The 22,629-nt window shown below is 44.2% G+C and overlaps 1 protein-coding gene across 2 annotated transcripts in view; it reads right to left on the bottom strand.

Annotated features, from left to right (window-relative positions):
• The window catches only part of rps6ka3b (ribosomal protein S6 kinase, polypeptide 3b), a 69,433-nt gene that overhangs the window by 11,594 nt on the left and 35,210 nt on the right, over nt 1-22,629 (bottom strand). For both annotated transcript variants that reach the window (XM_080306669.1, XM_026180316.2), the window contains 9 exons: nt 8,059-8,175; nt 7,490-7,571; nt 6,068-6,148; nt 5,885-5,964; nt 5,408-5,514; nt 3,723-3,760; nt 3,439-3,581; nt 1,131-1,201; nt 554-642 (listed from right to left, as the gene is read on the bottom strand). In XM_080306669.1, coding sequence (XP_080162795.1) covers nt 554-642; nt 1,131-1,201; nt 3,439-3,581; nt 3,723-3,760; nt 5,408-5,514; nt 5,885-5,964; nt 6,068-6,148; nt 7,490-7,571; nt 8,059-8,175 — 808 coding nt within the window. The remainder of the gene's footprint in view (nt 1-553; nt 643-1,130; nt 1,202-3,438; nt 3,582-3,722; nt 3,761-5,407; nt 5,515-5,884; nt 5,965-6,067; nt 6,149-7,489; nt 7,572-8,058; nt 8,176-22,629) is intronic.

The raw sequence follows: 22,629 nt of genomic DNA, 5'->3' as shown, positions 1-22,629 counted from the left end.
GAGAGCCTCAAAAGCCACGGCTCAATCGCTGGATTGTAATTATTAAGCAGTACTAAGCATCTTAATCAGCCAATCACATGGCAACAACTAAACGGTGCATTTATGCATGCAGACACGGTCGAGACACCTGCCGAAGCTCAAACTGGGCTCAGAACGGGGCTGTGATGTAACTGACAAAAAGACAGCTGGCAGAGCTGGAGGTGCTCAGATTTTATTTATGAGTGACGAGGACGGACGGGATTAGAAATGAGGCTGAGGTGGTTTGGATGTGTGACGAGGAGGGGCAGCGAATTCACTGGCAAAGAGGGTGACACAGGGCGCCAGCTCAGGGTCACATGGGGTGATTAAACAGGTAGACTTGTAACTGAAAATCTGCTGGAAGTATCTCCAGGATTACAGAGAGCTCAAAACTGAGAACTCCCATTTTTGTCATTATTTAATCTCACTGGGTGCTTTAATAAATAAACTTTAGAAGAATATTCTAAGAAAATGCTTCCATAACCACAAACCCATTGAACACCCTCTCAACGTGCCTCGTGTGTGCAGGTTTTACCTAATCTGTTGCCGGGGTTTCGCTTGAAAAGGTTCCTGAGGAGACTCTGAGCTTCGGAGCTGAGAAACTGCGGCATTCCCAGCTTGGCCCTGTGATGGACACAGAGAAAGGCAGCAGGGGGGATGAAACGGAGAGAGAAACATATCGAATGCTCTGTATTGTGTACCCAGCATCTGAAAGACTAGACAGAAACATGTCGATGTGACACAGGAAGCACACTCAGCACTCTGCAGAGTCTGCTCAGCAGCTTTCCCCCCGGGCGGATACCGAGAGTCAAAAGAGAGCGAGAGAGGAAGAAGGAGGGGTTAATATTTCCTTTAATTCTCACCGACTGCAACATGATTATTTTCTCTCTTTTATGAAGAGCTATCAGCACATTCTGAGATGATCTCAGTCCATCCAGTCCTCATCCTCCTCTTCCTCCTGAGTGCTGCACTCTGTCTCCTCTAATAAAAATCCTCCCCTGGGCTGACTCGCCTTGTACTTTCTCTCTCTCTCTCCGTCTCTTCTCGGATGTACAGGGAGCTCAAATAAAAGCTGCAGGGTGGGGATCGGAGAGGAGTGTAAGGTGTCTTACTTGAGGATCATGGTCATCGTCTCTTTCCGGTCTTTTCCTTGAAACGGCAGCGTTCCCGTCAGCATCTCAAACTGTGAGAGAACAGGACACCATCACGCTTATTAATTAATGAGTTTTTAGGACAGATCTGATATAACAATGTGCAATATGATCAGAAAACAGGAAGCTTAAGATACTTTTATACTTAATAGTCCTCAAGTTCTGTTGACATTTTACTGATAAAACATCCAGCATACGGCTCAAAATAAAGAATAACCACTGAAAATCAGTTTGATTATGTGCGCCTGTGTGTATTCGTTAATCTAAGAGTCACGCCCTCCTCTTTGTCTCATGGTCTGTTCCTGTGAACACAGCCCATGTTTTCTCACCTCTTTGGCCTCAGGATCAGCAAAAAACTCACTTTCTGCATCCAGTACATATACAGTTAGGTTTTTGTTACCTGTTTATTGAAACTTAGTTTTATTGTGGACATGAGTATAATGTGTAGACTCAACTTTCATTTCAGAGTGTCCACATTCAACCTGGATGAAGGTTTAGGAGTTTCAACTCCTTAACATGTGCCACCCTGTTTTTAAAGGGGCCAAAAGTAATTGGACACTTCACTCAAAGGCTATTTCATGGGCAGGTGTGGGCAATTCCTTCGTTATGTCATTTCAATTAAGCAGATAAAAGGCCTGGAGTTGATTTGAGGTGTGGTGCTTGCATTTGGAAGATTTTGCTATGAACAGACAACATGTGGTCAAGCCATCCTTAAGCTGCGAAGGCAGAAAAAACTCATCTGAGAAATTGCTACAATATCAAAATCTACAAAGAAAGAAAGCACTGGTGCACTCGACAGCGCAAAAAGAGCTGGTGGAGGACAGTGGTGGATGATCGCAGAATCGTTTCCATGGTGAAGAGAAACTCCTCCTCCGTCTACAGGTGCAAGCCACTCACAACCTCAGGAACACAAAAGCCAGATTGTACCTTCTACTAGCATACCACATCATCTGCACTGTGAAGGCTCTGACTTGCATGGCTGCCAGCGTCACTGGGACACTGGTGTTCATTGATGATGTGACACAGGACAGAAGAGGCATACTGTCTGCTCACATCCAGGAAACCCAGCATCTGGTGATGTCCATGAGTCCAACACGTCAGGCTGTCATTACCAGCAAAGGGTTTTCAACCAAGTATTAGAAATGAACATTTCGTTTTCAGTTCTTTAACTCGTCCATTTAGTTTGCATTATAAATTCTTTAATATATTATAAATGAAATCTTTTTCTTCAGCCCGCTGAAGTAAAGCTGGAAGTCTGAACTTTAACCGATTCGTTTAATTTAAAATTCATTGTGTTTAAGTACAGAACCAAAGTTAGAAAAAAATCGTCTCTTTACAAATATCTGTGGAAACATCAACGTATCTACCCGACCGAGCTGACATCATCTGGTATCGACATTTATAATGGCATATAATAAATAAATGACAACTACAGACGTAAAGAAGAGAGAAACATCCTTCAGCCATCTTTTGAGTGTTGTGGTGCACAGTTTGTCCACCAGGGGGCACTCTGCAGCTTCCCTGCCACAAACTACAACCACCTGACCTCCTGGGATCAAACTTGCTCGTTGGCTTGTTAAAGCTGTGAACTATTGTCCGATATATCACTATAGTAAATCTTAAATATCTTATCGGTTCTAAAGTTGCTGTGTTTTATACTTAAGCTGTGTGTGGTAACCCAAAGAAAAGAAGCCGCAGAAACGAGCTTCCTCTGTGGGGGGTCTGGGTTAAGACTGGCTGAGGAGCTCCGACATCCTTCATGTCAAAAGGACCCAGCTGAGGTGGTTTGTGCATCTAATAAGGATGCCTTCTGGACGCCTTCCTTTTGAGGTTTTTCAAGCTTGCCTAACTGAGAGGAGGCCCCAAAGCAGACCCAGGCATGCCAGAGAGAACAAATCTCTCAGCTGGCTTCAGAAAGCCTCAGTGTCCCTCTGAGAAGAGCCAGGAAAAGAAGCCAGGGAGCAGGAGCTTCTCTGCTGTAACTGATAAGTGGCAGAAAACAGATGGATGGATGTTTACCTCCTCATAAATGTCGGGGCTTTTGAGCTGTACTAACACAAATTTAAATGTAATTTGTGACTTTTTGTGCAACAATGTTTACGTGGGAACCACGGAGGATTTAAAAATGTTATCAGCTTGCAAACAGCTCCAAATAATTTGAGCTGCCAGGAGAAAACCTCATTACAGCTCACCTGAGACCGCAGGACTGCTGATACGACACAATGAGTGCGATAAGATTTATTGCAATCGGATTATTTGGGACTCTCACCATGAGAACGCCGTACGACCACCAGTCGGCGCTGTGCGTGTGTCCTCGCCTGTTCACCACCTCTGGAGCCATGTACTCCACCGTGCCGCAGAAAGAGTAGGCCTTGTTCTCGTGGTCTATCGACTCCTTGCTGAGGCCGAAGTCTGAGCACACAAACGCACACACATGTACAAAGATGAGTGCCAGCTTTGCATGATAAAAACACAGAGAAAGCAGCAGTAAGTATCTGTGCACAGCGGCAGGGGTACGCGTGAGGAAACAGAAAAAGGTGTAAGGTTACGCACCGGTCAGCTTGATGTGTCCCTCCTCATCGAGCAGGATGCTGAAACAACAGAAGACTGTTTCAAATGCTGCATTACTCAGTGTGATTGTGCACTTACAGCCTTCATGTCATGACTGAGCTTTCACAGGCAAGATTCTGGAGACCAGACTTAAAGATTTGTGGGGCAGACAGCAGCTCCCCATAATGGCACGTCATTAAATTATAGCATGGAGGCTTGTTTGAAAGCAGGGACGTCAAACTCACTTCACATCGTGGGCACACGCACAGCCTTCATGTCCGTGTAAAGAAGTTTAATTACACAAGTATTCCCTGAGATTTGTAAAAAAGAACTTCCAACATTATGCCTCAGTTTTTCTACATGATGAAGAAATGAAAGAAACCTGCCAGCACGACACATTGTAAGAAAGAACGTGTACCCTGCAGAGAAGGTAACTCGGATTTAACAGTTTTTCTTCTTTGTTTTGAACAAACAGTAGCAGAGTTACAGTCATGTAAAGAGGCAAGCCTGCCAAACTATGGTACAGTTGGTCAGTCACAGGAGCTCGTTCAGTGAGAGACTGAGATTACCGAAAAGCACCACTGAACGACACAGGAAATCATTCCTGCCTGTGGCCATCTCCCTGTACAACGCATCCACTTAACACACTGTTTACTGCAACAGCTACACATGTTTCTTTTCCAAATATTTATTTATAAGTGACTTATTTATGTATGTATGTATGTATGTATATATATGTATATATTGTACTATTCTTAGTTAGCGTATTGTCTGTCTTGTCTTAATGTTGGTTTAAAATGGAGCACTGTAACAAAAAATAATTTCCCCCAGGGATCAATAAAGTATTCTGATTCTGATTCTGATTCTGATAATGGGTTAATGACTCTGGTATGACTGGCCATGGGAGGTGGAAGTCGTTATCAGCAGGAAAAGCTGTAAAACGTATGAAGCTACAGTTCAAAGTCCAACATTTATGCCCCACGTTCACATTTTCCAAAGCCGTCCACTGGGCCGCACTGGAGTCTTTGTTGGGCCGATTCTGGCCCCCGGGCCTTATGTTTGACACCCCTGGTTAAAGGACTATTCCTGCTAACTTTGCACTTTCCCTGACCTCTGCTGTGATGGTTCACCTTCATCACCTCTCCGTTAGACTTCTGTAGCTCTGATGGTCCAGCTGCACTCTCTCTGACTCACAGGCTCAGCTGCCCGACAAAGTAAACACAAGACGTCGCTGCAGTCTGAGCTCAACTGCACTGCCATTTAAAAGTTTTACTACTTGTGTTTAAAGCCCTGCGTCAGGATCTCCAGCTCTCTGCGATCAGCTCACAGCCCCTAACCTGAAGACCAAAGGTGAGCAGGCGTTTCTGTTATTGCCTCCAAATAACAGAACAGCTGACAGTCTTAAAATCGATTCTGTTGCATTTCTCTGCCTCCACAGACGGGGCCAACTCTAGTCGTTTTAAATGTGCTGTTTAAATAAAACAGAGTTGACTTGAACGTAAACACAGACATTAGTGGCCTGGAAAAGCCATTTTGCTAACTGCATTAGAGATCTCCACGAGGGAAACCTGGCAGCTGACCTAATCGTCCTGCCGGGACGCTGCACGCTGCTTTGTTTACATGCATGAGGCTGTGTGTGTGTGTGTGTGTGTGTGTGTGTGTGTGTGTGTGTGTGTGTGTGTGCATACTTCTCAGGTTTGAGGTCTCTGTAAATGATGCCGAGCCCGTGGAGGTGATCGAGGGCCAGCGCGAGCTCCGCCAGGTAGAACTTCACGTCTTCCTCTGTGAACATTACCTGAAACACAGGTGTGTTTTTTTAATCACTGCAGGTCCAGATTTGACCATGTAGCCTTAAACAGCAGCAGTCATGCTGTAAGTGCAGGACAAATGAAAAGCCTGAGTCTTTTCTTCTTCAGCTTGCTTTTTTTAATTTCTTATTCGGACTTTTTAGGGTTTAGTTTATTCTATCATATATGTATCTATCGGCTCCAGCACACATTCGACCCGATTTGAATAGTTGGTTAAGAAAATGGATGGATGGGCTTATTTTTCAGCAGCTGACAGCTCAGACGGGTGCAGGACCACCATGCACTGATTTAAATAGCGATTAGAAATGCTGGGCACTTTCTATACCCGCTGTTTGTGTTGGTTTAAACTGCTGTTACCTCCTTAGAGAGACGAGTGAAGAGGTCGCCTCCTCGGAGAAAATCCAGGATCAGGTAGAGCTTCCCCTCCGTCTGAAATGCTGGAGGTCGAAAGCAAACTGAGTTAGTATTTAAAAAGCTCAAAGACGAGCTCCGATTGGCCGGTGACTCCTCTTCACAGAGCTCTGCTATTGGCTGACTCACCGTAGTGCAGTTTGACGATGAAGGGATGGTTGACCTCCACCAGGATGTCTCTCTCCATCTTCGTCCTGACCCGGTCACGCACTGGAAACGCACACAGAGCAGAAAACACAGAATCAGCAGATCAATCGCGGCCTCCGTTGTTCGGTTTCTGTTTTGGCTGCAAAGGAGTAACTGGGTCACGGAGAAGAGTGAAGAAAATATGCAGCACGAAAGAGAAAAATAAGAAGGGGAAAGAGAAATGAGTAAGAAAGAAGAGGATGCTAAACAAAGGAGCAGCAGATGGCGTCTGACTTGAGTCAAAGCTCATTTAAAGAACTTATTTCGGTTCTCTCTCTCTGCACATTAGCTTCCTAAATTAATTTTTAAATGGAGCTAAATTAACTTAGAAATGAATAAAAGGATAAAAAGTGCTGAGCGTTAACGTTTAATGTGTTTAAGTGACTTTTCAAGGCACAACTTTTACTTTGAAGGCAAGAGTCGTCTGCAGCTCTCTGAAGGAGTTTTTCCTTCCCACTGTCACCAGGTGAGTTTTCTCTGTTATATTGTGTTTATCTTATAATACAAAGCACCTCGTGGAGACTGTTGTTGTGATTTGATGCTATATAAATAAACTTTAGCTGAATCTTCCATACAAAGTACAGACTGTGCCGATCTGCCAGCAACCAAAGCGAACTTTGCAACCAATCTCGGTCTCCAGGCGTAACCAGCCAGCTACAAGAACTGTTTTGATATCTAAGCATATTTGTTCCCTTCATTACATCTGTGCGGGAGTGAATTTACTCATCGCTCTAAAATGCAGTGAATGCAACCTGCCGGGCGACCTACTCATTTGTGTGTTTTTATTTTGATGGAGCCGCACTCCCCCGGAGGCGGAAGCGCCGACCGGAAGTAGCTCCGCTCTGAGTTTTCTCCACACCGGCGATTAATCAACACACCAGCTGCGGTGAATTATTACTGTCTGACGCCGATGTATTTAACGCTGTGACCAGGCTTCAGTCAGCGCTGGATCATTAGACAGTTTAGATGGTGTGTTGTTTCTAATCTCGGAAAGCTTCTCACTCTTTTTTGTCTTTCGCACCAGGAAGTGGAGAGGAAAACACGGGAGCTGAATCACGAGCGGGGAATGAATGCACGGAGTGTCGCCTGCCTTCACATCGCCAAACTGCACTTTCAGGAGCCGGGAGAATTCACCACGGGGCGCCGCGGCCAAAGGACTCCACACTGAACTGTTATTATTTTGCACTGTAAACAAATTCACTGTCTCTTTCTGATTTCAAGTCCGCTCCACCCACACTCCATGACAGTTTTATTGCCTTTTGGAGCATTTTGAGACAAAGTGGTGGGCGTGGCCATCTTTTATATACAAACACAGTCCGTGGTGTTGTTGCTGGTTTTAGTGTTTAATGGCTCTGCTGTTTCTACCTTTCAGTGTGGCTTTCTTCAACACCTTCATGGCGTACAGCTGACCAGCGTCCGGTCCTGTCATCTTCCTCACCAGAAACACCTACACACACACACACACACACACACACACACACACACACACACACACACACACACACACACACACACACACACACACACACACACACACACACACACACACACAGAAATAATAATAAATCATCTTTACTGATTAAATGTAAGTGCTGGATGTCGTTATGCACACTGTGAGTGTCGTTTGTTTCTGTGTGAGGATGAGAGTTTGTTTGGGTTGTTCCCATTATCCAGGTCGCACTCATGAAGATTAACATAAACACACACACACACTCGCAGCCCAAGCAGGAGGCTAATTGCTCTTTCATAAAGACGATGATACTGAGTGCGAGAGTGAAGGGCCCTCAGCCTGCCATCACCATAGCAACTCACTCTCAAACACTGGCACGAGGGAAACGTTACAGGAGAATTGAGTGGAAGTAAAACTGACACTTTACCCCCCCGCCCCGCCCACACACACAATGATAAGTCCATGAAAACACACACATACGCACCTTTCCAAACGAGCCCTGTCCCAGGACTTTGCGCAGCTCGAACTGCCGAGGGTCGGCCTTTTCCGACCCTTCCTTCACGTGGTGAGTGATGCTGATCTCCTTAATCGGGACGTCATCCTGAAACACACACACGGATTGAAGTTCGGTATAATTACTAAGGTCTGAAGAGGTCAGAGGTCAGTAATTCTTGGCTGTAAGTTAAACAGCTCTAAAAATACTCCATTTCTACCAAATAGCAGCCAAAAAGCTGCAAAATGAAAACTGCAGTTCCTCTAGTGGCCACTTGAGGCTCCAAACCTGAGTCAGTCTCCATAGGCTCCCATGTTGAAATGTCCAAATTTACAGCAGAAATAAACATGTTTACAGTTGGATAGATTAACTGCTTTGGTCTCGATGAGTTTATTTATAACTCAACTATCTGGACACTGGCGTTGGAGCTGAGGCTATTTTGACTGCATCCCAGCAGGGGCAGCTTTAGGGGACGGTTGTCTGCTCTGCATCACCTCCAACTAATCGAGGTCAATAAGCCGGGCCTTTCAACTGTTTGGTGCCTTTTGGAGCACTTTTAAAGCATCATCTGACATATGATATGGATTACTGAGCTTTACAGGCCATCCGAGATGTTTATCTTCCAGTTTTGGTAAGTGAAGTTCTGCTATTTTAATAGCTTGTTCCGTAGCACGCTTCAGGTTATTGATGGATGTGCAGACCGACGTCCATAAACATTTCTGGCAGCGGAAAAAGTCCTAAAGTAAACATCCATTAATACACGGAGGTGACTTTGCATTTATCCTCTACTCAAAATTCAGCCATTACAGGAGGCAGGAGATCAATTTCTGCACCCACTTTAGCTTTAATAGACCATGATGCATTGCAGCCGCTGAGATACAGCACAGAGTGCAGCCTGAGTAAGTTTGTTTTTGTGTGAAAATCACGAAGAAGGCTTTAATTTTGTTTTAATTTTCACAATAAAAGCCTCAGACGTGTAAACAGTGTGACTGAATATAACAGCTTTTAATATTAAATAAATGCAAATCTTTTGTTCGTATATTTGTACTAAACAGAAAAACTAAAACGCAGAATCCTCACTGCATTCACAGGAATCAGGAGGGTGAGTAGGAGCCAGGTGCTGCTAATCAAATGCATTGAATAACTGATCACCATCACTGCGAGCAGCTCTATGAAAGCAGGAGTTTGCAGGTGTGAAGCATTCAGATATACTTTGAGAAGCCACAGTTGCTGCCCATCTGGCTGCTAAGGGAAGCCTGCTAACAATCTGAAGTCCGTCACTCTACAGTGAGAAGAGCAAAACATTCAAAACACGCTGCCAATCTGGGAGCGGACGTCCCAGCAAATTCACCCCAAGGACAAGATCGTGCAATACTCGTCAGACTCTACAGATCTCAGTTAAGTGTTAGAGTTCATCCCAGCAGAAAGGCTCCCGTCTCTACAAAGAACATGGCAGCACAGCTGAGGTTTGCAAAGCTGCATCTGAAGAAATCAAAAGACTTGTGGAACAAAGTGGTTTGGACAGACGAGAACAAACACATCATAGCAGCTGTCAGCACAGCGGTGGAGGGCTGATGGTTTGGGCTTGTTCTGCAGACACTGAGTTGACCGTGAACTCCACTGAACTCTATTCTGGAGTCGAATGTGAGGCCACGTGTCTCACAGCTAAAGCTTGAGGAGAATGAGGACAGCAGCAAATCTACGGCAGCAGAGCCCAGTCAAAGTCCAGACCTCAGCCCGACTGAAACGCTGCGGTGGGACTTTAAGACAGCTGTGAGTAAACAAGTGTTCACAAACTTCACTGAACTGTGGGCCAAAATTCCTCCACAACAATGTGTGAGGTTGACAAAGTCACACAGAAAACGATTACTTCAAGTTGTTGCCACTAAAGGCGGTCCAACTGTGGGGTGTGCTCAGTTTTCACACACCGCTTCTGGATTTTAGCTCTATTTTTAATTAATCATTTAGATAACTTTACAAGCTGTTAACGACCAGATGATGTTTTTGTATTATGTCCTGATACATGAAACCCGAGATTTGAAAGAGGATGCACTTCCTCTTTCTCATGACTGCATATGCGAACCACTTGTGGTAATGTGCTCGGTCGCCTCCATAACAGCCTCTTTCAAACCCCGTCTGAGGCAATTTTCTACACTTTACTTACTTCTGATCAAACACTGATATCCTGAGAGCCCGCCGCCTGGCCTTGGTTCATTCAAACACATCCAGGAAACACCCCTGTGCAGCAGCACCAATCAGGCACTGACAGACCTCATGTCTCTGCTACACTGACACTATCAGTGGAACAAGTTCTGACTTGTTTTTTCTGAGTTTTATTTTGAAAGGATTTCTGGGAAAAGAAGGGTCGGGGATTAAAAACACAACAGCTCCCATCAGAGTTCCCTTTCGTCCCGGCTCCTTCACATCTCCCTGAATCACAGAACAGGTTGAGCAGGCTTCCTGAGCGTTCGTCATCCTCGCAGCAGGACATGACAACACACACACAGACACACAGAGTTGTCGTGGAGCCACCCCCGATACCTGCTTCCCGCTGTAGCTGGATGACTAACGTTGCCTCACTGCATGTCTGTTTGTGCTCAGCGCCATCATCCATCCTTCAGCCTTCGTCTCCTCCTGAAGAGCCCGCCCTTCCTCGGGATACTCATGCAGTAAACCGGACAACAGGTAAACAATCCCGCCCCGCATTTCCAACCTCTTTCCACTTTCCCATCATCCTCCCTGCTCTGCTCTGTGCTCCATCCTCTTTATTTCCACCCACCTCCTCCTGCTCCTCATACCTGCAGCTCCCAGGTGGGTGACCTGCTCGCTGCGGGGTGTCCCAGTGCATTATGGATCCTGTAGTCCCGGCTGCGGATCAGGCTCTGCGGTGCTAACATTGCTCCCGAGCATCGACTGGAGCCGGCGCCGGCTTCTGCTCGTCCCTGACACTTCCTCCTCTGCCTCTCCCTCTCTGCGCCTACCTCTCTCTCCCTCTGAGAAATCCTCGCCTCGCTCCCTCCCTACTTTCCTCCCTCGTTCCCTCTGATTCTCTCGCCTTTTCTATCTTTATTTGAACCGTTCTCACCTCTCTTCCCCGGATCACACCTCTCCCTCTCTCCTCTCTGCCTCTTTCTCATCGGAAAGTCACACGCTGGAGTCGGGAGGGACGTGTAATAGACGTGGAAAAAGTAATCAGATGCTCTACTTGAGTAAAAGTACCATATAAGATGTATTACTGCCTTTCACTGAGGACTTTAGAGATCTCTTCAGTGCCTGAAATGTGTCCAAAACAAGTAATGAAACGTAACAAGTACTAAAGCTGTGAGCCTCAGCTTGGATATTTTTCTATGAATAAAATGCTTCTTTCAAACATATCAAAGGTTCAATCATTAAAGAGGACATGGGCCTGGACAGCAGCACATAAAGCTATGGAGTGACTCCTTAAATGATCCATAAAAACACAAGTTACTGCCTCATGTAAAGCCCGACTCTTTGCCAGGCATAATCTTTCAGTTTTCTCCCTGGACAGCGCTCGTACAGGCAGCAACCTTCACGCTCGCCGTCACCCGTGAGTCACTTAAACACCGCTTTTCATGGCTAATCCTCGTTAGTCAGAGGCTCTCGCCGTCTGTTTTTCAACACGTGGTTGTGTAAACAGTGAATCTTTTTGAGGATGACCAGCACGCTGCTTTCCAGCGCTGGTATTTAAACTCTCCCTGCACACAGAAACCACCGCTGCAGCGGCTGATGCGCTCGCATCCTCTGCCATCTTTATGATTTCTTCGGGCTCTTATTTAACAGGAAGCTGTGGTTCACTGTGCACTCACCTTTATTTACACTGACATTATTTTATTTGCATAACTTTATGGCTCAAACTTGGTATGAGGCATAAAAGCACAGCTGATTAGCACAGTTACATTTTATGGTCAAATACACACATTTGGATACGATCACCAGCCAAAGTGTTTTTTGTGTTTTTTCTTGAGCCTAAACAAGCAGCTGTGAGAGAAACAGGATGTGAATTACTCCAACCTGCCTGCTGATCCACTCATTACCTTTCAGCATCCCAACTTTCCTTTACTTCTATCACTGCTTCAAAGCTTAACCCTGCCTGACCGTGGCTTTAGCTCAGCTCACGTCTTCTTTCTTACTTCCATATTTCCAGTTTAATCACAATTAAACTTCCAGTTTCCTAAAAGTATAAGTAAGTATCTTTTTTTTATCATAACCATGTCTGTCATATGTGAGCATCATTACTTTCAACTTCAAAATATCCTTTGAAATAATTTATATGTAACTTCTTTTTAATATTTTTATCAACGCAACAAAAATTGTTAGTTTTACTAAAATGTTGTTACATTAGCTGCCTCATTAACTGTTTTCCTTAAAGTGGGCTTTTATTTAGTCACACATAAAATATATTTTGGTTTATGAAATATAACTATATTAACTATGTTTTAACTATACAAGGACCAGTCGTGCTTATATGAGGGTGATTATTCTGAAACAGGAAAAAAAGAGAAAAAGTTTAACAGCTAGTTCAGAGTCAAATATTATTCAGCTCTTCGCGCTAACTTCACAGCGCTCTATGTAAATGAGACCAAACATCCAGACTGAGGCTGAGAGCTGCAAACAGCTGATAAACGCACAAAAACAATTTGGACACTGCTGACTGACGAAAATAGACGGAGAAAAACTGACGGGTTTCGCATTGTTGACGTTTTGAATATATGTGTGTGTGTGTGTGTGTGTGTGTGTGTGTGTGTGTGAGTCAGAACGCAGATGGAGGATCAGAGCTGCAGCGACAGGATGCTCATGTAGCACCTCTTAATCACAGGATTAAAACTGCAAACCCTGCACCTGTGCACCAAGCACACACACACAGACACACAGACACACACAAATATAAATAACACACAGGTATACGCACACCTGCATGCCCCCACACATGTTAAATGCTTCTTTTACCTGTTATTATCCTCATTATCTTATATTTACTTCTTATATATAAAAACACACTGATGGTTTTTCCAACTTCCCTCTGCTGTTACGGTTCATTTCTGCGCGTGCACACACACACACACACACACACACACACACACACACACACACACACACACACACACACACACACGAGCAGCTAAACACCGAAGAAACCCTGCTGATCAATGACTGAACTAATTACCGGTGATCTGATCTGCTCATGTTCAGCTCCACACTCTTATTCTTGGACTCTACTAGAGAGGCCTTGCGTGATTTATCTGATAATGAACTCATCCTCCGTCTGAAGCAAGCTCCTCCCTGTTTAACCCAACTTTCTTCTGATTGGCCCTTCACAATCCAGGTGCATGAACGACAGGTGGGTGGGGCTTCTGACCACCACAGACATTAAACTGGCACAAAAACATGCATTAAAGAGTTTTTGTAACTATCCTCTGCAGAATTTAGCTAAAACTTCCACCACCAGGGGGCAGTGTTTTACCTGTCGCTGGTCTTTTTGTGGTTTTTCCAGCTTCCAGACAATGCTTTACCTTTTTTCCAGACCTTCATTCAAAATAAAAATGTTTAAAACTTTAACACTAAATAAAGGTTATGGTGACTCGCTGCAACCTCTTATGGAACAAATTGGTATTACACTAAAGTACGACTTCGCCTACTTCAGTTTCAGTTTCAGACTCGTTTTTTGTTTTGTTTTTTAACACTCACAGGATTATAGAGCTGGGCAATATTTGGATTGTATCCTCAATAATCACTTTTGGTTTCCCAGGTTATGAATGCATTTACTCTTCTGCATTTTGCTGTTACAGTGTAATAAATTAAGTGCATTTCCTTTTCCCTAAAAGTTCAAACTCATAGTGTTTAGGTCAAGCCAAGATTACGGTGGCCCCGAGAGGTCAAATGCACTGCAGCCTAAATAAACACGAGCAAATGCACACAAAACACACCAGACGTGATTAGGGAAGACAATAACATGACCCAACAGCTGTGGAAGCAACAGAAACCCAACTATTCAAAGGATTGTTTTTAGAAAAGAAGCAGAGGATTTGTTGGTACGGTGAGGGAGAAACAAAATGTAATGTCATTTGTGTTTTAATTGCACGATTCATGTGTTTTGCGAGCTTCTGTAATGTTTTCCTTGTTACTGGTGATTTCTTAGGTTGCAGTGTTTGACCTCTCAGGGCCACCGTACAAGAGGACTAAAAGAAACTCTTCAGTCTACAAAGTTCATCTAGAGGAGGAAACACTCAAAGTTGTCACAAAGTCCAAGTCTATTGCCTGTCAGCTTAGCTTTTCTGTTGCTTACTTCATCGGCGCTGCGCCCTGCCCATCAGACTTCCTGTGGTGCAGGCATTAGCAGGGATTAGAGGATGGATTTTTATTGTAAAAAACACAAACAAGTGCCTCCCTCCCTACCATATGAACTTGTGTCCTTTTTTATTTCTAAGCTAATTTTTCTTTTAAATTCTATTTAAAGTTAAAGAAACACAAAGAATCCATCCCTGAGCATCAGTGTGGAGCTCTACCGTAACATCCTGAGCCATCCAAGGCAGAAGATTTAGAGGAAACGAGCTAAACTGGGCCATCTTGTATCAGCACAGACACGAGAGGGAACAGTTTGGCTCTCTGTCCTCCACCCTGGAGCACATCGTCGGGGCCGAGTGGGATTTCCAGTGGCTAGAAGTTAAATCAGGAAAGGTTTTTGAGTTTTTACAGCGTAACACTTTGTGTTAGAATATGTGAGTCTATATCAAGATTGCTTTAAATTGTTTACCAGCATTTTCAAGTTGCATTAAAGTGAAAACTGTTATTTGTCAAGACAATTTGTAGAAAAACTCAAATGTCAAAACTGACGGAGCAGAGAGGAGATCCTGACTTTCTGCCCTGACGAAATGCCACTCGGTGTAGCTCAGCTGTTTTCTCGGCCACAGGAGACCTTATAAAACCATTTTACATGCATGTGTTAATTGGCATTTTGGCATTTTTACCTTAAAGGTCAACACTCACAAGTACAACAAACCAAGTAAAACACTCTGCCGTTAACGTCAACAAATCAGAGTCTGTTGTCTCCTCTTGCCACTTTGTCCTTTCTTTATATTCATTAGGAAGCTTTTGAGTTAACGTCAGGTGTCCTTCCTGACCTCTGACCTCCTTCTGTGCTTGTTTCGGGCGTTGGGCTCTACAGCAAACACCACGTGACAAACCTGAACCTGACAACCGCAGCACGGTCTAAAGAAACGTTTTCTAAAATCTTAAAAAAATCATTTCAGGATTTAAAAGTTCTCTCATCCAGTCGTCCAGAAATATCCGCCGTGATGCGTTTACTGACACGCTTGAGTACCAAACCAAACAAACAGAAGCTCCTGTAAACAGGTTTGAGAAGCACAGCTGGCCACGACGCAGCGGAGCAGCCTCACATCATCTGTCTGCCGTCTGATCTAATTAAGAGGCCAGATTGAGTCGGTGTGATGCTGTTACACACTTCTGCAGCAGCAGACCTCGCCGGCGGACACATTACAGCCGCCAGATTAGATTAACATAAACTGAGCGCATGTTTCCAACCTCTGCTCCAACCGGGAAATCAACTCGAGCCGTACGTGCGACTGGCTTCAGGGAAACTTCCTCGTGCATTATGAATTAAAGTGTGCCACACTTGCTGATGCTGCAGATCACGGGGTCAGACATGACTGAGACGGTTTTTTGTAGCAAACAGAGCCTGCGATATTTTGTTGTATTGTTATATTTATGCAGCTTTAGGAAAACTAAGAAAAAGTACTGAAAATGTCTTGGCCAGATGTTCACTCTCCTCAATTTTCCCTTCACTGTGAAATTAAGCACTCTGTGTTTGTGCGTCAGTCTGCTCTTGACCTCTTGGCCACACCTCTTAATCTTTGAATTCAGCTGTTTTCAGTCCCGGTGCCGCCCGTGTATAAAGTCAAACACCTCAGCGCAGTCTGAGTTTGTGAACATTTGAATGAGCTGTTCTAACAAACTCACTGAATTCAACTGTAACTGGATGCCACTGTTGCAACAAGCTCGTTTGTGAAATATCTTCCTTCCTAAATATTGCACGATTAACTGTAAGATGTTGTTATTGCAAAGGCGAAGCACTTAGGAAGCACAACAACTGAGTAGTTTTTTGTCTTGATTATTAAGAATTTGTTACTATGTATTATATCTTACTTCACGTGGTAACAACCTTGATGCTTGACTAGCTTTGGACCAGGAAATCTGCTGATCCTGGCGCCTCTTTTATATTGTGTATAAGTAGTTTCATGGGATGCTTGATGCTTCAGTTTACAACCTAGCTTTCTCTTCTTCTATATGAAATATACTTTCTGTCTTCTGCACTGACTCCTTCACTTATTTACTTACTGAGGATTTTACCAAAGCCAAAAACTGCAGTTCCTCTACTGTCCACTTGAGGCAGTCTCCAAAAATAGATCCTAAATGTCCAACTTTACAGTAGAGACATCCTGCTAAAACAAACCCAGCTAATTTCATCCTTTCAGAACTGTGCTGGGTTAAACTCTTCCAAACATGTTTTTTACTTCAATATTTGATATAATACACGCTGCTGCGCAGTCAGTTGTAGCACCAGCTTGTTGAAGAAGTCTGTGCTCGTGTGGTGAGTGAATCGCTACGCTTTCAGGCCTAATTAACATGAACTGTTCCACGCTGTTGTCCAAAAAACATGACAAAAACAACCCCGCGGCATTTTATGTGCAGTCTTTGATGTTGCTCATAATTCATTAAGACTGAAACACATCAGTAAGCTAAAGTTTCGCTCTCAAAACTGAGTCGTTGTTCTTTTTGATTACATAACCTGGACACAAACATAACTCCATACCAACGTTCAGTCACGCATGAAACACAAATACATTCAATTGAGATACTGTCTAAAAATAGCATCATCGTCGACCTTTGCAGGGGCAGACACTGTTGAACAGAGGAAAGCTGAAACGTATTCATTAGATCGACGACACTCTGACATGTTGTTGTGGAACAAAGACCTTTGAAGCTGATGGTAGGACACGTCAGATTTTGAGAGGACGTAACCCGACTCCCCTGAAGCCTTAACAGCCCCCAACACAGACACACACACACACAGATACACAATGAATGAATTATTCTTGCCTACATATAAGTATATGTATAACAAATACACTTCAGTCTTGATTTTAAGGTCATCAAATTAACATTTTCTTCAGAATGAACAGTAAATCTGAACTGTGAAATATCACCACACCACCAGCTGATTTCACAAACACGCACGCCCACGCCGAGCTGGGACTCAGTCCTTTTGCTACCTGAGCTCAGAAAAGCAGGAAAACTCAAAATAAACCTCAGTTTCCACCAATTTTAGAGCCAAATATCCTCTGAAATCAAAGCTGTCAGCGCTGTGAGGACCCCTTCAAATGTTCAAATGCATTGGATCAATATTACAGCTCCAGCTGCAGTATTTACTTCCTTGTCTTATTTATCACCTGCTGATGAGCACATTTTTACTGCCAGGAGGATGTAAGACGACTGTTTTATGCCTCGCATGCAGAGTAACTCACAGCCAGACTGGACAGCTTCGGTCCACAGCAGTCTAAAACCGTCCCTCCAGGTTTCTCCCAGCGGACACCGTTCTGGTTCGGTCTCAGGAGTTGTCGGAGCGACTTTAGCCGACTCCTCAGTGCTCTGATGAGGCCGCCGAGAGCGCTCACGCATGCCGGCTTGGCCTCGGTGGCGGCGGCGGCGCACTGTGTCATCACAAGCTGAACTGAACCGAGGAGCCAGGAGCTGCAGCAGCGATAACTTTGGACTCAGGCGGACAAACTAGTGTGTGTCTGTGAGTCAGTGTGAGGGGATACCCGGAGGAAGAGGAGGAAAAGGAGAGGAGGAGGAGAGATCCAAATCCAGAAGGGAACTGGGATCCCCCCTCCCGTCCCACTTCTCTCCAGTCCTCAACCAACACGCAGCTGTAACCTTCCACCCAGTGTTTCCACCAGGTGTCCTGGAGATCCCCACTCCCTCACATAACTCTCCAACCCACGACTAAATACCACAAGGAAGAAAACTCCCACATCTATTTTCTCACTCAGGCGTTCAGGGAAACATCCCACGTGCAGATTTCACTTAAAAATATCAATGAGTGCGATCTTTAAAGTGTCAGCTGAACATGCTGGAGTGTAAATATTTCATTTAAGACACAGATTCATTCATCTGCATGTTTATTCCTTCTCATGCTGACTCACACAGACCAGGAAGGTTGTTGCAAATACACAAGAAGAAGAAATCTATCAGAAAGGAATAATGTTCAGGGGTTTTCCCGCAAAGATACTTCTAATAAATAGACACACACCCAAAGGCCCATTGAGAGGCTGGAAACAGCCCGAAGCTGTTAATGTGCATACTGGTGATGTTATTGAAGTGAAACAATTCAGTTTAATTATTGCCAAACTATAATAGAAGTGCTTTTAACAGCTTTTTAAAGACTGTTTTAATAAGGTTGGGTTTGTGAACAAAGTGTGACACTGACAGGAGCAAAAACTGAAGTTCAAAATCCTAATCAGGGGCACGTTTAAGCCTGACAACACTGTGGAATCTTTTCTGTACAATTTCCAGGTTAAACAACATCATTCCTTGAAAAGTTGTGCAACAGTGTGCAACTGCCTTTTAGGTATGTTTCTTCCCAAAGGAGAGGCGTGGCAGAGCTGATTCCCTGTCAGCAGCTTTGTACGCTGAATATTTTTAATGCCTGTATTTGTGTTTAGCATACCTGTATGGCTCCTTTATCTGTGACACATAAAAAAAGTTCAGATGTCATTAATTATGGCTCCTTTCTGTCACTAAGTATCTGCCTCGAGGCCTCTACAGCTGCAGATCTTCCTGCTCCAGCTCTGTTAGCCGTAGTTTGCTGCACAACATCACAAGTGGAACATTTTTAGATAATTAAATGTTAAATAATGCTAAAAAGCATACGTATACAGAATTTAACTACACTTTCCTTAAAAAAACAAAACAAAACAAAACTGTGTAAATGCAGGAATAAAGGCCTGGAGGCAGAACTGAGAAGAATCAGTATGTTTGAGTAACATAACCTGGTGTTTAACACGTCAGTGCATGTTACCAAAAAAATGCTTTGATCCAGATGTGTGCTGAGAAATGTGACGAGATGAAGACCTTAACAGCTGTGAATATGTGGTGGAAAGACACCTCTATGAGACAAAGGATACTTCAGCAATTTATGCTCACGTGTACTAGAAGGACAACAGTGAAACAACCCAAAAAGCAACACCTGGTTTATTCTGTAGGACTGGTTTTTTGGGTAGGGTCAGTGTCACTACTGGTAGCATGAGGTGATAGCATGCAGAGGTAACACAGGTAGTCCAACTCTTCCAGGATGGCACATCACACATCCCACACTGAAGGTTTGGTGTGTCTCCCAGGACAGTCTCACTGCTGTGAGGGGTGGGCCTGACGTCGTCTAATGGGCCTTGTGTTCACTCCATGGCACCATTGGACCTGAGCACATGTGACACACGTGAAAGGGTCTGGAGAACGAATGGAGATCGTTATGCTGCCTGTAACATTGTTCACCATGAGTGGTCTGAAGATGGGTGAGTAATGATCCGGTGAGGCACATCCACAGAGGGCCGCACAGACTTCTACAGGCCAGGCATCGGCACTTTGGAGCCTCCTTGGATCCTCTGTCCCACTGGTCTGGTGCAGTGGGTCCTGGGTTCCTCCTGGTGCACAATAACGCTCCAGGAGGATGAAATTACAGCAAAGTGGACAAACCTAAATGTTTTCACTTTGAATTCAGCCCTCTGTAGGCTGATCGCTTTCATTTCCATCAAACAATGTGGCGTCCTTTCATTCCTAACACATTACCCAGTTCATATCAGTAGAGACTGATTTCATTCCAGTTGCGATCTGTGTATGACTGTATTAGGCTGTAAACCTACAGTATCTAGTGTCTTTATTGTGCTGATACAATAGCTCGTATTCAGCCAGCGCCAATATGCACATTTTCCTCATTTTCACAACTCTGTTCATTTGTGCACAGATTCAATCGGCACACCAGTGCTGAAGGTAAACAACAAGACGCAATGATGCAGGCTTCATGGCGATTCAAGTCAGAATTATAATAATCCAGATAAAATCAGGTGCAAATGCACAAAGTGCTCGTCGGTGGTCAGAATGCGACTTACAGGATCGAGAAGTAGAAGCGGCGCAGACAAACCTAAAGTGGAACAGCTGATGCAGACAGCACACCGATACAAGCACGTCCTTTTCTATGCAACAGTCACACACAAGCTGATGGACGCACTGAGGTCAACTCGGGGTATCTTGCCCTAGACTAGAAGAACTGAGACCCCGACCTTCAGAGTCGACTCACTCGGGCTCCTGAGCCACAGTCACCCCTGCTTTGAAAGGAGGGCGACGTGTGAAAAATATAGAAAGTATTCACATTTTAGGAGTTTTCTAAAGTTCTGTGTGTCACAAATATTACTGCTCAAACATATTTTAAAAATATCTTGTATTTAGTCGTGTGGTCCGCTTCTTGCTCATGCAACAACCACACTGTGACACAGACGTGCATGCATAAAGTCAGGAGCTGACGCAGAGGCGACAGTGACGCAAATCAAACATCCACAAAACCCACAGCCAACCCGGTTCAGCTCCAGCACAGACACAATGTGGACGCTTCCCACCAAACATCCTCCACCTGTCGCAAACACCCCGCCCCCACTCGCGCAGACACAATGTGCACAATGCGAGCGTCACCCCCTGAAAGGACGGGTGACATTTCTTCGATTACCTCCACCTGTTGTCACCTCTCAGGCCCGTGCGCTCGTTTCCGCACAGACAGAAACCAGTGAGGCAAAACTCAAAGCAGACTGGGCTGAAAGCTAAAGAGTACCTGCATCAATACTAACACTCTGTCAACAGGATGCATGAACTAATAAACGTGTAGCAGCAGCAGGAAGTTCGGATACACCAACCAAACACTATGTCCCCAGCACCAACAGCAGACATGAGCAGATGGAGCTAAATAGTCAGATACTTCTGTCCAAGGATGACTAAACAAAAACCGGTGCAATCTCTTTAGTGCTTCACTATAGTAGATTTGTCTTTTATATTGTAAATCTGTGTTACAAAAGCTTTAAAATAGTGGTGGAGCAAATGATGAGCACTCCTTTAAACTGCAGGTGATGCTGAAATGATCAGAGAGGCAATAACAATGTCTACATGTGCACTTTTCCCCTGGTCTCCACCCGCTTCAGGCTATAAGTTGTTGTGATGTATCCAACGCACTGATTTGAGCTTTAAACTTGGGAAAAATGTTCAGAAAGATCAGAAACTAAATAAATCGCGTTAAAAAATCACAGGCTGGGGAGAGAGGGGTGAATGATTGAGCCTGAACTTCTGAAGGTGAATAGCATCATGTCAGAAGTCTTTTAAGCCATTTTTAATCACAAAAATAAAAGTTTTCACCAGTGGTAGGCTAAATATATACATAAGCTCGTCTAACAATTGTAGCCTGTGTCAAAATAATGACTCACAAACACAAAACTCCCCGATGATCAGACCCAAGCGGCGGGAAGGAAGGAAAGCGGGGATGCAATGCACATTTGAAAGTTTCGGCTCTGTTTGTTTAAGAAATAACTGAATGAGGCTTTTGGACAATTTCACATGACTGATCACACGAACGATCAGCCAGACACATTTTTGTCACAGACGTGAAACTGGTTCAGTTTTCCCACGACACCGATACTCAAAGCTGATGACATTTAAAGAAATTGTGCTGAACAAAAACAGATTTTTGCTTTCGACGGCGCCACTTTGAGCAGCTTAGGTTGCAGTTTCTCAGCTCTGAAAATTTCACCTGCTTATTTACTTACTTAACAAGTTATGAAAAGATAAAAATTGCACATTTTTGATCAGCCTGTGCAGTTCAAGGGCCTGAAACTTCATTCATAATAGTATGAAGGTTGCACTGCTTCAAGGTTCAAGGTTCAAGGTTCTTTATTTGTCACATGCATAGTTATAGAAGTATAACACACAGTGAAATGTAGCCTGACACGCTCCTCGACATGTGCAAAAATTGGGGGGGGGGGGGGGGGGGGGGGGTAGAGGAAGAACATTATATATATATATACACATACATACAGTATATACACTGGGTGAATGTGCAGTAGTAGCAGCAAGCAGGTGAATTCTGTACATTAATATGAATAGACATCTGACTATTTTACAGGATAGACAATATAAGCATATTTAAAATTAAAGGAATTGAAATGTACATTGTTCCTTGGTTTAGTGTCTGGAAGAGTCCTGTCTCAGTCAATTATAGATGATGTGAGAGGGCGGGTGTGTGTGTTTAGGGCACGGATGGCTTGGGGATAGAAGCTCCTCTTGAGTCTCTCTGTCCTTGCCTGGATGATGCGGAACCTTCTACCAGATTGCAGAAGTTGGAACAGTTTGTTGCCAGGATGGGACGGGTCCTTCAGTATCTGCGCTGCTCTAGTCCGGCATCTCCTGGTGTAGGTGTCCTGAAGCGGGGGGAGA

Source organism: Astatotilapia calliptera, chromosome 9 (assembly GCF_964374335.1).
Source record: "Astatotilapia calliptera chromosome 9, fAstCal68.1, whole genome shotgun sequence".
Lineage (NCBI taxonomy): Eukaryota > Metazoa > Chordata > Actinopteri > Cichliformes > Cichlidae > Astatotilapia > Astatotilapia calliptera.
The sequence above is the reverse complement of the archived record's forward strand: the minus strand, read 5'-3'. Positions and strand labels throughout refer to the sequence as shown.